The following is a 14,839-nucleotide window of genomic DNA, read 5'->3' as shown; positions in this document are numbered from 1 at the left end:
AATACTTATGTAAATGTAATATTTCAATTTTTTTATACATTTGCTCAAATAAAAAATCAACAGTTTTTGCTTTGTCATTATGGGGCATTGTGTATAGATTGGGGGAGGGGGGGGGCAATTTAATCAATTTTAGAATAAGGCTGTAATGTCACAAAACGTGGAAAAAGTCAAGGGGTCTAAATACTTTCCGAATGCACTGTACATCTCAAACTACACACAAATACTATTTTCACACTACTGAGCCGAACTAAGTGGGGCCGAGCTGAACAGTGCTGTCCTCGTTACGCATCCACCATAGTTGCTGGAATCATCAACGGTGTGAAAAGAAAACATCAGAGCCAGCACAGTGCAGTTTGGGTTGAATCGATAGTGTGAAAATAGTAATAGAGTACTGTATGTATGCATCATGGATATATTGCTTGCTAGTGGAGTGTCTCACAGTAAAACAACCAGAAATGAAAATAATAGAAATCATGAATCAAACCAAACCAACCATCAAATCAACAAAAATAACCCCAGCTTTGACCCTAGGCAGTGCTGTACCCAGAATAGAGAGTGGCTGGATGGAGGTGGGTCATGTTCAGCACAAAACAGAGGAAAACGGACTTAAATGGAGTGAAACGGGAAGGCACTACCTGACCAGTAAGTAAAGGCTTGCTTTCAATTTCCATTGCACAACATTTCGAAACGTCTACCCTAATGAACACGACCCTGGTCTCCTGGATATCCCCAGGCTCTAGACGTAGTCTCTGCCTGGTGGGGCAGCGGAGCGGTTCGGGGGGTAGCGGGAGGACTTTCCTGAGCCTTCACTGGAGCAGTTGCAACAGAGGAAGGCTCCACCTATGATGGTGAAGCAAGCAGAGCCCCAACCTACGAACAGGGCCTTGCCAAACTCATACCTGCAGATAGACATTTCAATAACAATATCAATCAAGAACTAAACATTGATTATGGTAAGTTATGTATAGAGGCACAACTGCAAACATGAAATATTGTGTATCTATAATATTCACACAATCGTAATATATTGCATAATTTACGCAAAACCCAGCTTGGTTATGATTCTCCCCAAAGACAAACAAAGCCTTCCTAGTCCCCTGTCAAAATGATGATGACAGCACACCTGGAATTTGTAGGAGTGAAGGGGTCGTAGAATTCCTTTGCTATTCTGTTCCCGTACCAGGAAGTCCCCACCAGAGCACACAGACCTATGTGACAGGAGGACAACATCATAGGAAAAATCATCAATAGATATTTATGTAGAAAGAATCTGGTTGAAAAAAAATGTGGGCTTGCAATGCAGTATGAAATTACAGAGGAAACATGACATCAAGTTTAAAAGTAAGTACCCCTACTATGTTTAAACATGTGGGTGAGGTACTAACTACTAGTTAGCATGACTTCCAGTGTGTTTTTTCTTTAGTCAACACCTTTGTATAACACTTTCTTTGGTGTGTCAAGTCGGAACTGTTTCAGCAACAAACAAAAGAAGAAGAACAATATTCATGCAAATAGATGAATAAAGATCTATTGCATGGCACTGTGTGGACTATAAACCCCCACCTGCGATAATGATGACGATTCCTCCAGTCAGGGCAACTTTGTCCTTCTTCTCCTGGTCCTCAGCCAGACAGGTGGTACACTTCATGCCCACCATAGCCACCAGGATCGCAATGCCAGCCAACAGGATGGCACCCACCATGAGACCTCGTGTGCCCTGCACCATCCCTGGGAGCAAGAGAAAGGACAGAAGACACAATCAATCAATGATAGAATTTCATATTTGAGCTTTAATGATTATGTCATTACTATGCCATTACATGTTATTACATACGTCACAGGGCCTACATATAGCCCAGCTCCTGAATAACGTCAGATTGCCTAGAGAATATTATATTCTCAATGCATTCAGAGTTAATACAATTATAATAGAAAAGGGATAATTGGGCAGGAATGCAAATGTATTATAGCTTTCATCACCTTGAATGTAAAAAAAATGCAAGTTCAATTGACGAGGAAAATGCTGAATGTATATTATAAACTGGGTGGTTCCAGCCGTGAATACTGATAGGCTGAAAGCCATGGTCAGACTGTAAACCATGGGTATGACAAAACATGTATTTTTACTGCTTTAATGAAGTTGGTAACCAGTTTATAATAGCAATAAGGCACCTCTGGTGTTTGTGGTATATTGCCAATATACCACGGCTAAGGAATGTATCCAGGCGTTGCGTTGTGCATAGAAACAGCCCTTAGCCGTGGTATATTGGCAATATACCACGGCTAAGGAATGTATCCAGGCGTTGCGTTGTGCATAGAAACAGCCCTTAGCCGTGGTATATTGGCAATATACTACACTGCATTATTGCTTTATTAAAACATTCTGCAAACATTTGTTAAGACATTGGATTTTGAATTAATATGGACTTCAGATTTCAATTGTATCAGACAATGGTGCACAGTGGGGTTGGGTTTTAAACCTAGTGTAGATGGAGTTCAGGTGTTTTCATCTGTTACCACGGGGAGCAGGCATGATGGTTATCCTTGGCATTCTCAAGGCTTGTCTGTACATGCATGAGATCTTCTGTAGCATAGGTTGTTATAGGGGGATAGGTTGTTAAACCTCACTTAGTCTATTGTAGGTTAATGTATTTTTTTCAAAGGTAAATGGATCGGATTAATTTATTTCAAATCACATTTTATTGGTCACACACACATATTTAGCAGATGTTATTGCGGGTGTAGTGAAATGCTTGTGTTCCTAGCTCCAACAGTGGAGTAGTATCAAGTATTTTATGAACACTTTACAGATGTGGATTAATGTATAGGCCTTCTGGTACTACGTTTTGAACCATGAAAAAAGTATTGATAAGTCGTTTATAATTGTTTTTATAGTACTGTAAAGCATGAAAAATAAATTCACGTAATAAATTACCCGTTAATTGGAGCAGTGAATCGTACACTTTACACTGGATTTGACCAGTGCTCTGTGACACACAAGACTTCCAAAGCCCCTCGTACATGGCTTGCGCTGTTATGATGTTGTCCCCAGCATAGGATGACAGTTTCCACTCGGCCATGCTCGTGGATGCTATCAACCCGATGAAGCCAAGAAAAGACAAGACGAATCCAAGGAGCTGTATCCCCGCGTTTGCCATTTCACTAAATAAATGGTTAATAAATTAAAGATTAATCCTCAATAATATAGAAGAGATCAATTGGGTCCACTCAGTATTCACAGAAAATCCACAGAAAATCCCAAATTCCAGAAGAGTCCTCAAAACTTCAGGTATAGCCAGAGAGGAAGAGATGAAGCGAGAGGGTTTACTCCGCCCAAAATCTGTCCACGAAAATAAGACCACGAAGTGAGGTTATTATTTTATGGCCAATGAGAGTGTCGGATTTGGTCAATAAAAAATGGAATTGTTCATTTGCTACAATAGCCTTATTTGATCGAATATAAGTTTCGTAATGGTTAGGTTATTACGAATGCACTGATATAAATGGACTCACGTGGCATTTCGGCAACTTTGAAAACAGTTATTCTATTTCGGAGTTCTGCCTAGTCACACGCGTATCTACCCTCTCATTGGAATGGTCCCACGTGATCTCGCCTCCTCCCGCCTTCCTCCATCTTTAGGACATGCATTTTCATTGTTGGAGCGGTCACTTTACTTTCTTATCAATATAATAGAACATCTTCGATATATCAGTCTGCGCTTGGTTGGCAGTTTAGCGTTTTTTATCATGAATCTTATCTTATTCTGGAGGCAGCACCGCAGAGTGGTCAATAGATGGCACAGCCACAAAGTCATGACATCTGATTTTAAACCTTACCCTAACTTTAACCCTAACCTTAACCAAACCGCTAACCCTAATGCCTAGCCCTTAAATCCTGACCAAACAAATCTTTTTGTTTTCAAGACTTTGTACAATATAGCCAATTTTGACTTTTCAGCTGGCCCATCTGTCAGAAATCACTCCGTTCTGTCTCCAGGACAGGACTCATCCTAATTAACGTCAACCTGCGCTTATTTGGCGCTATGGTAAAGGTGTAGTTTATATTTAGTCATTTAGGGACCCCCTCCCAGGCAAACCGGCGACCCAGGGAGACCCCACCTCACGTTTTTATCACATATCATGTCTTATCACCAGCTGAATGGTAATAGCAAGGAGATGTAGGCAAATCAACATTTTAAAATGAATAGATTTGGGAGATCGTTTTTTCATTATTTTGACCTACCCGCATAATCATTGGAGGAAGTGTAAACTCTAATATAGCCTAATAGCTGGAAAGGTAATTCCAAACACATTTTCGGTAAGAGCTGCAGTTTTGATGGTTAAACGAAGTTTAGCCATGGCAAAACATGCTTTTTCAAAGCCTATGTCAGATACTCCAATGAGTGTAATTGGCTTCAATGAGTGTAATTTTCTCAATATTAGGATTGAAAAAAGAAAGTTGACATTATTAGAATGAAGATCTCCTCTTTTTTACTGTAGGTAGTCTATGTTATTCAAAATGTGTTTATTCGGTTGTTGCTCGCGATATTCATAAAAACACATACATACATTGTCGGACCCTCCTGCAGTACCTCCCTGATTTAGTCTACACACAGCGCATCCTTTGAGGCCACCTGAAGGAATGTCCTGGAATTCCATTAATTTTGGATAAGGGTTGTATTGCCGCCTAGTGGAAGTGTTTTGTCCTTATTTTAAAAGGGCGCAGTGAAGTGTGACACCAGTTTCTTTTACAGGTTTTTATTTATTTTATTTAATGATCAAAGGGTATTATTGAGTTGATCAACTCAATCGTAAGCTACCAATGACTTGATAGAAAAAGCACGTTTCAATGGTATGCTAAGTCTATCAGGTATGTTGATCATGAATGAACGTAATGAATGAAACCTTTTCTAGCCCTTTTTCGCACTTGAGAAAACAACACATCATAAAAACAAAATACACACAAACCTGCTTTCATAAAGACCTAATCTAACAAATTCCATCAGAACCATATAATTTCATACATGATGACAGAGAGGGCATCACCACAGAATCCTATTCATACAATTAATAGAACACTGTGATGTTATTCTAATGAATGGAATCATTTGAATAGACCTTCAGAACTCTACAACTACAACGAAGACAGCGACTTTGACACAGATCATTTTTATATGATTCCAAATTCGACAGATTTAGCTTTAAAATATGACTTCATAAAGTTAGTGAGAGAAATTAAAGACTAGGATCTTAATTTGATCACAATGTTGCTGAGAATTTTCAATGATTAAAACTGCTTTGTCATTTCCACTTTAAAATGTCAGACTTGACTTAATGTTCCCTAACGAGAAATGTAGCAACCCTTACAAAAAATGTCCATTAATTATAATCCACATAATAATTCCAAATTTCCAGTTGCTGCAGGATTATTTTCCTGCTGTAATCTAATGACACAACAAGAAATACAATTTCAGATACAATAGAAATTCCGGTTTTAAGTAAGAAGTCACATTATTCTTATACTGTAACAAGGCAAATTGCTCTCAAAAGAGATTCAGCTGGGGCCCATGACGGCAGTTGTCCAGTAACGGTTTAGTGAAGACTCACACTTAAATTATCATCCAAGCCAGAAAAATGTATTGTTTTTTCTGCTTCTTCTCTGCTACTGTTTGTAATAGAATGTGATGAGCAATGTACTACGAGTCACTTGATTTGCTTTAGGAAGGTCTCTGGTAAAAGTGTTTGCACATGGCCTGGTATAAAATAATACTTCGAGATGGACATTTCTCTTCTGCTTGTCCCACACACACACACACACACACACACACACACACACACACACACACACACACACACACACACACACACACACACACACACACACACACACACACACACACACACACACACACACACGCTTTAGGCTGATTCCGAGGGCAGTCACAGTGCAGCACCCAATGGCCAGTGTAGAGTGTCTCCAAAATGGGACCCCTATGTCTACTGTATATCATACCAACCACTTTGATTCTCAGCAACCCAATTTGATTTCGGAAACTGTCCCGTCCCCGTCCCCGTCCCTGTCCCCTGTGAGCTAATGATTGATTGACAGAATCTGTCCAACAGCCAAAGGGTTTGTCTTGCCTAATGTAGGTATGTTGTGGGTGGATTTGCACAGTGTTGGACTCAGTTGGACTCAGCCCTCAAATCCACAAGGGAACTTATTTCCTCTGCTTTCTGGGAATTCTAAACAAAGATACAAAACACAGGTATGTTATGACTGGTTTTCTTGATTATGAGATTAAGAAACAGACTATCAAACAGTCAGCAATGCCTGCTATGTCTTAAAAATTGTTAGCTAATAGCATTACTTTCTGTGAAATGCTAAAGATCAGGGAGGCATTGCTTGAGGGTTGATGTCAACATCACAGTCAGCATCTAGCTGAATTGTAATTCCCTTCAACCAATACATTTGGGGAAAGTGTTCCATTTTGCCCACTGTACTCAATGTGCTCACTAAAAGAACAGAGTTATTTGAAATACTATAATATACAATATACATTCAAATCTCTTCATTCTATTTCTACAGTGAATTATGTGGAAAGACATTGGTTCCATGTTATGGCTGATGCTCCACCTCTCTTACCAAGGGAACACTTCCGACATAAATTGTCCTCCCAGATGCCAGTGTTTCACGCCGACTAAGGTGATGTGTTCTGAGGAGAGCATGAGAAGCATGCCCATGAACATCTCCACACAGGTGAAGGAGTTGGTCATTATGACGACGGGAATGACGCACCTGGGCTCGATCACGATGCAGTACAGCCGCCATCTCACCAAGCTGGTCTTCTTCAACAATTTGCTGCAGGATGTCTCCACCATGGCCTTTGATCGCTTGACCGGGCTCGAGGAGCTGGAGATCAGCGGCAACTCTTGGCTGGATTGTTTGAACCCAGGTACTTTCAGCAAACAGAGAAACCTCACCAAACTTTTGCTCAACTTCAACAGGTTCAAGTCACTGAATGACGGCCTCTTCAGTTCGCTTCAGAAGCTGAGGACTCTTCAGCTGAAGGGCAACATCATCTCCCATCTGCCCAGGCAGCTCTTCCAGAACCTGAGTATTCACACTCTTGACCTGTCCCTGAACATGCTCACAGGGGTGGACAATGAGCTCCTCAGCGGCTTGTCCCAGCTAGAGTCCCTCAAACTGGGCTACAATATGATCAATGTCCTCTTGCCCGACACTTTCCACAACATCTCCCACGTGAAAGAGCTTTGCCTGCAGGGAAACCAGATATCTTACCTCCCTCAGGGTGTCTTTTCACATTTACAGAAACTAGAGGAGCTGAACCTTCGCAGCAACTTGATCACAAATGTGAGCTCTGGAACCTTTCCCGTTGGCTTGAAAGAGCTGGATCTCAAAGGCAACAGGCTGGTTCAGCTTTCGCCTGACTCATTCGGCCATCTAACCAGTCTCACACACCTGTTTCTGTCAATGAACCAGCTCACTAACCTTCCAGAGGATGTCTTTCAGAACCTGACGGGCCTGCAAAACCTGGACCTCTCGGAGAACCAGCTCACATCGCTGCCGGGAACTATCTTCCAAGATCTCACAAAGATTGAAATCGTACACCTGCAGAATAACAACCTGAGCTCTCTGGAGGCCATGCTGTTTGAGGACCAGGCCTTCTTAGAGCAGCTGTACCTCTCAGAGAACAACCTCCAGACCCTTCCTCAGGGCTTCTTTGATGCGTTCTTACACGAGAACGTGATGAGACTGCGCAGGAACCCCTGGAGCTGCGACTGCCACATGTTATATCTGTATGACTATGTGTCGGAGCACGGTCACTTGGTGGAGGACCTGAGTAATGTGTATTGTAAAGGCCCTGAGCCTTTGAGAGGACAGGGTCTGGTCTCCTTAGAGAGGGACCAGCTGGTGTGTCCAGGTAATTTCTCTTCTATAGCCAAAGCCACCCCCTTCCAAGGCTTGGAAGAGAAACCAAACCCTAGCAAGTGTACTGTCCAGTTCATCAACGACAACATGACTATCAAGTGCAAAGTGACTAAATGTTCCCCATTGAGACTTATGGTGCATTTCAAAGAAGGGGACGGCACCACGTCTGAGTACATTATGAAAAAGGACTGGGCAGAATCTTCACAGTGTAGCAATGGGACTATAACTCTCACTGTGTGAATGGTGTTCATCAGCACATGGGCTGAAGCTTTGCAATAACTTCTCTATGCAGATTGGATTTTCTTTATCCATCTACGTACACCATAGAGTTTTATCAAACACACAATATTTTATATACCAACATACTGTATATGAGATGAGAGTGAATTACACCTGAATTTCATTTCATTTTGAAGGTATTGGCTTTTAATAATTTGTAATATGATGTCTTGCATACACAAGCAGTATTGGTATGGGCTTAAACAAATCTCTCCTACTGCCAATGTCAATATTGTACAGACTTAACTCAACTCAAAACTGATAACCAGGCTGACTGTGTTTCCCACTCATAGCTGAGAGATAAGAGAGGTGGATGAACTATCCCTTGCGAGGTTCAAAGTTCATCCCTAATGTTCTATTGACTATGTAATGAACATAGTACCATCCACACAATAATATACTAACAATATACTATATCTACTGCAATGTTTGCTCTTGCCAGCAGATGACTCTATTCCTCCATTGACTTCACTGGCCATGTTCCTTAAATTGACTCGTGCTTTCGGCACCTCTGTCACTTGTAGATTATCTGTAGATTCTCAAACATCAACACACATGTTTAGATGTAGTAGATGGTAACTCTGTTGACATGCAACAACAAATTCACATACAGCTTTCAACCACCCCAGCAATGAACTTTGTTGTTTTGTGTAGTTGATTAGTCTTAATTAATTAAACTGACAATCTGTGTATGGCTAATTGAACATCTATAAAACTATCAATCCTCCTGTGGAAGACAATATAATTCATGTGGTAACCTTGTTTCTCTCCATTTTAAAGTAATCAATGCAGTTAACATATGGATATGATAAAAAAAAAAATCTAAGCAGTAATCCATTTGGAAATATATTTGAATAACTCTTGTATTATGATTTATTAGAATTAATTTAAATAAGAAAGACCCTGCAAAAGATCAAACATGTTATAGCGAAATCAGAGAAGACAAAATTCTGGAACACAAATCCAACAAAAACAAGCATGGGTGCAGGTGCATACAAATCTCCCTCATGGAGATCAATTTAAGAGCTTCTCTCACTCTTTTATTCTGGGGTTTAAAAGTTGATCGAGACAAACAAGTCGTCCACAGAGACCTGTCTTCACACCCCTCTGCCCCTGGACACAGGAGAATATGATAGTACCAGGGAGAGAAAAGAGAGAGATGAGGAAGGAGGGGGTTAGGGGGAAAGGGATGAGTGGGGCCCACAGATGGCAACACCTTGAATAAAGCACTCTAACCCCAGGGTTTATAAGGGTCAGGGGTCATCGGGTCAATTGTGTCCTTGGTCTGAGCTGACATCACAATTCAAATGACAAAGTAGCAGCGTCCAAAGTTGCCAGGGATGGCATGAAATAGAGTAATCCTCTCTTGACCAAAACTAAGAGGTAAACATGAATTGTGGGGAAATATTTGTCCCAATACACATATCTAATGATCACCAAATCAGCACAATATAAGTACTGGGGTGTTCACTCAAATATCACTGATCCCATAACCAGGGCCGGCCCTAGCCTTTTAAGGGCCCTAAGCGAGATTTGGTAGGGGAGTCACCCCAACTAGCAGTAAAACATTTTATCGGTCCCCCTCTTGATAGCGGAGAGAAAAATGTAAGTTTGAAAGTTAATTTCCTGCAATTCTACACATTTTCTCATGGGGCGTAATTACACATCTTCTCATGGGGCGTAGTTACACATTTTCTCATGGGGCGTAGTTACACATTTTCTCATGGGGCGTAGTTACACATTTTCTCATGGGGCGTAGTTACACATTTTCTCATGGGGCGTAGTTACACATCTTCTCATGGGGCGTAGATACACATTTTCTCATGGGGCGTAGTTACACATCTTCTCATGGGGCGTAGTTACACATTTTCTCATGGGGCGTAGTTACACATTTTCTCATGGGGAGTAGTTACACATTTTGCAATGACTTATGCCATGTATGATATCTGAGTGAGAATTACTAACAAAATCATTGAGGGCCCCCTAGAGGTAAGGGTATGTGTCCTGCATACCGGTTTGTATTTGGCAATGATAACTGCAAGTTTAGATAGCTGGCTAGACTAACTACCAACTACTGCTGAAGCACAGCCGAATTTAGAAATAGTGCTTGGTGTACTACTATTCTTACTCTCAATAAAAGTTCCTAAAACTGGGGCCCTAAACAACCGCTTTTGTCGCTTATGCCTGGGGCCAGCTGCCTATAGCTTTGGTGCACAACAAGTCTTTTCAGCCATTAAGACGAAGCTGGACACTAACCCCAAAATACATATTGAATTTGAGGTTTAGCATTTTGTTGATTGAACTCAAATCTAGAATTAATTTAAAACTTGTCTTTTCAATCAATCAGCTACTCGGTATGGAATGCAGAGCAGCGTTGCACTGGTATGAAGTCTGTTCCTTTATTTACACCGGTATACATTTTTATATTTACCATCTTTATTTGCACTTAGGGACAGTTATTACAGGTAAAATACTACCATCAACATAAATCAATCAGACTGTAAATTAGCTTGACTACAACCATACGGCTAACCCAATCACCAGCTGTAATGACTGATGTCCTGAGGAGAGGTCAAGTAGCCAGACCGGGACCCCTCTCTTATCTCCTTTCTAGAGTTATCATCACCATCAAATCAGTTATTAAGATCCATTAGACCATCACTGACAGTTACCAGATTAGCAGGGGAATAGAAGTGATGGAATGACAAATTTACAGCAGTGGGGAGGGAGTTGAGATGCTGTGCTGCTGTCCTGCGAGGCTGGTTGAAAACCACCTTTTAACCCCCAGTCCTTCACTTATAGGCTAGTTAGTGCTGGGCACCATACTTCACACAGCAACTCTTCAGCTGGGAGGGTGGGGATTGTATGGAAGGGAAGCGGGATCTCAAAGTGGGGGCATTATCTCCCAGGACACACAATGTCCAGATGACACAAATGTGCTGAAAGGTTTCCCACAGAGTTTAGGACAGCCAAGGAGAGGAGAGTGGCTGAGAGGGAAGACCAGAGTTCAGGGGACAAAGGGGAGAGGTCGTCTGAGATCTACAACCTGAGGAGAGGGTTTTGGTTATGGCCGTCATTTGTGGTCAGAGGCTTTGAGACGATACACAACTGGGGCAGTTATAGCCTCTGGGGCAGTTGTAGCCTCTGGGGAAGTTGTTGCCTCTGGGGCAGTTGTAGACTCCGGGGCAGTTGTAGCCTCCGGGGCAGTTTTAGACTCCGGGGCAGTTGAAGACTCCGGGGCAGTTATAGACTCCGGAGCAGTTATAGCCTCCGGGGCAGTTGTAGACTCCGGGGCAGTTATAGCCTCCAGGGCAGTTGTAGACTCCGGGGCAGTTATAGCCTCTGGGGCAGTTGTAGACTCCGGGGCAGTTGTAGACTCCGGGGCAGTTATAGGCTCCGGGGCAGTTATAGACTCCGGGGCAGTTGTAGCCTCTGGGGCAGTTGTAGACTCCGGTGCAGTTGTAGCCTCTGGGGCAGTTGTAGACTCTGGGGCAGTTGTAGACTGGGGCAGTTATAGCCTCTGTGGCAGTTATAGCCTTTGTTGTGAGACTGTAATTTTAACAGGTTCAAGTCAGGACATCATAGAGATAAGACCCAATTTTATCAACAAGGTCATATATCAATTCACTCGTATAAAAGACAATAGGTCTACATTACAGGCTAAAACAATTTTGCAAGGCAGTCATGTTTTATATCTACAATGTTTACCCTCATCATCTCACTTACAAAGTCAGTTGTCGACCGATTCTGTCAATGGCGGATTGAGAGCCAGCCCTGTGGATTCAGTGCCATTTTAAACATTTAGGTTATTTAGCAGATGCTCTTCTTAAGTGCCTTGCTCAAGGGCACATATACCTATTTTTCACCTAGTCAGCTCAGGAATTCAAACCAGAAACCTTTCGATTACTGGCCCAATGCTCTTAACCACTAGGCTACCTGCCGCATTCTACCACAGGTCTCTCCCTCATACTCATGCACCATGATACAATGATGAGCCCCATCCCCCTAAACACAAACAGGCCTATTTACCCTTCATTCATGGAGGTTAATATTACTCCCACTTTATGTATCCAAACGTCCAAGGCATGAGACCATGAGTGTCGCTGACCAAATTAGGAACAGCTGATGCTGATGTGAAGTGGACGAGGAGAGCAGGCCCAAATGGTAATCTCTTCTAGCTGCACCGCTCTTCACCCAGTCTCCTCTGTGGGAGGATAACAAGAGAATTTAAGCTTCTTATCATCAAATTACAATTATTGAGGAGGAATGAATCTGCATCCCTGGACAGAGGGACCTGAGGGACCTGCTCTTATAACGGAGATCCTGGTTTTGTTTGTGACACTTGGGACACTCCAGATGGAGTGTTTGTTATTATGCATGCAACCCATGCTTTGTTGTATCTCAATGGAGATTCCCCATTTCAATATTTTTATTGTTGTTTTCAATTATACACTGAGCAAAAGTATAAACACAACATGTAAAGTGGGTCCCATGTTTCATGAGCTGAAATAAAATATCCCAGAAAAGGTCTCTCAAATTGTGTGCACAATGTGTTTACATACCTGTTAGAGAGGATATTTCCCTTGCCAAAATAATCCATCCACCTTACAGGTGTGGCATATCAAGAAGCTGATTAAACAGTATGATCATTACACAGCTGCACCTTGTGCTGGGGACAATAAAAGGCCACTCTAAAATGTGCAGTTTTGTCACACAACACAATGCCAAAGATGTATCAAGTTTTGAGGAAGTGTGCAATTGGCATGCTGACTGCAGGAATGTTCACCAGAGCTGTTAACAGAGAATTTAACGTTCTTTTCTCTACCAAAAGCCGCCTCCAATGTCATTTTAGAGAATTTGGCAGAACATCCAACCGGCCTCACAACCACAGACCACGTGTAACCACGCCAGCCCAGGACCTCCACATCCAGCTTCTTCAACTGCGGGATCGTCTGAGACCAGCCACCCAGACAGCTGATGAAAGAATTTCTGCACAAACTGTCAGAAACCGTCTCAGGGAAGCTCATCTGCACGTCGTCCTCACCAGGGTCTTAACCTGATCCTTAACCTAATCCTTAGTTGCTACATCCAATTTTGGACTTATAAATGATATACACCCATTGATTATTGAAGAATATAACTTATAAATAATGTCTCATGAGCTTAGTTCAAGAGTCGTACCCCATCAAAACCCAAAATATAAACTTGTTTTACTCCAATGTTTGTAAGCAATGTAAACACTATAAAGCCTAAAAACATGGTTAAAACTACACATTTGATATCATGGATGGTCAGTCCTTGCATCCATAACGCTGTCTATGAACTTGAAAGTGGTTACATTTCTCCAGAACCATCCCTCATCTTTTTACTGAAACAGAGACTGTGGAGCTGTAAGGATTCCAGCATTACAAGACTACGAAGTCTGTGGAGGAGTGATTGACATGTTGGTGGCTTCTGAATAGGAATATCCACAGCCTGGTCCCAGACCTGTTTGTGCTGTTTTGCCAACTCCTGGTGGTCATTGTCGTGCTAACACCATATGAGTTGGACACAAACAACACAAACGGATCTGGGACATAGGCTATAATTACCATGCTTCAGGTGAGGATCCAACAAACAGATACAAAATCATATGATTATATTTTCAGAGAATGATAACATGATCAGAAAGTCCTGTTTCTAGTCAGGATGCCTTTTGGACCACAATAAGCCAGGATGCAACAGGCCTGCAATATTTTGGGCCAGGCATTCACAAGTCCACATAAACACCCCTAAAACCCCCTCTAAACCACACCTTGGGTCAGGGATACATACACACCGCTAAAATCCCCATACAACTTTTTGCAAGCCTTCTCAATGGTCACCCTCAGATGCCTCGCACGTGGTCCTTCAGTCTCCTGTCTGCCTGCCCCGTCAGAAAGACCGACAGCCTAAAAGGCCACGGTTGTAACTGAACCATCCTGAGTTATGGGGCTGTCTTACTTTGAAGGGACACCTGCCGTGAAAGTGTATCTTTATGGCACTGGCCGTAACCCCAAATGGGCAGAGAGCCAAACGTAATAAGAACAGGAGTAGAAAGGAGCCCTCAAACGAGACCGGCAGACACCAAAGCCAACATCTTTGAAGATCTGGTAGCTAGTGATAATGTGCAGTAGTCATATCCTTGATTTCAGACATGTGACATCATTCCACAGCAATGGTTGTCTCTACAGCGAAAAACTCAACCATTGATATGTCAGATTGTCATGTTGCCACTTGACAACATTGTTTAAAAGCTAAGTAAACACAGCATAGGACCTTCAAAAAGTGTCTCAGAGGAGGAGTGCTGATCTAGGATCTGTGTTTGCCTTTTGGATAATAATGAACAACATTATATGGACACTAATAGTCACCGACGCATTATGCATGTACAGCTAGAGAAATCTAGGCATTCATACCCAAGCATGAAAGGGTTTTCTGGCCTGTGATGGTACACATTCATGTATCTGCACAACCTTCATGTCCAAGTATGTAAGTCCTTAAGAATAATTATCTTGTTTTCAATAACAAGCTCATAACTCAAAGACAAGAGAATAGGATGTGTTGACGAGGGGCCATTCTCTAGTTCAC

General features: G+C 42.1%; 2 protein-coding genes across 2 annotated transcripts; one reads left to right on the top strand and one right to left on the bottom strand.

Moving 5' to 3' along the window:
- Positions 1 to 411: 411 nt before the first annotated feature.
- On the bottom strand, positions 412 to 3,451 carry cldn1 (claudin 1). The gene is made up of 4 exons (XM_020463129.2): positions 2,936 to 3,451; positions 1,564 to 1,728; positions 1,124 to 1,208; positions 412 to 899 (listed from the first exon to the last, which is right to left on the bottom strand). Exons 1-4 carry the CDS (start codon positions 3,156 to 3,158, stop codon positions 737 to 739), a joined length of 636 nt encoding a protein of 211 aa, XP_020318718.1. The 5' UTR covers positions 3,159 to 3,451; the 3' UTR covers positions 412 to 736.
- A 2,696-nt stretch (positions 3,452 to 6,147) lies between these two features.
- Positions 6,148 to 8,987, top strand: zgc:153913 (LRR and PCC domain-containing protein). Its single transcript, XM_020463127.2, has 2 exons — positions 6,148 to 6,266; positions 6,587 to 8,987. The coding sequence occupies exon 2, from the start codon at positions 6,593 to 6,595 to the stop codon at positions 8,189 to 8,191; it is 1,599 nt and encodes a 532-aa protein (XP_020318716.1). The 5' UTR covers positions 6,148 to 6,266; positions 6,587 to 6,592; the 3' UTR covers positions 8,192 to 8,987.
- The last annotated feature ends 5,852 nt before the right edge of the window (positions 8,988 to 14,839 follow it).

This window comes from Oncorhynchus kisutch, linkage group LG27 (assembly GCF_002021735.2).
Source record: "Oncorhynchus kisutch isolate 150728-3 linkage group LG27, Okis_V2, whole genome shotgun sequence".
NCBI lineage: Eukaryota > Metazoa > Chordata > Actinopteri > Salmoniformes > Salmonidae > Oncorhynchus > Oncorhynchus kisutch.
The sequence above is the reverse complement of the archived record's forward strand: the minus strand, read 5'-3'. Positions and strand labels throughout refer to the sequence as shown.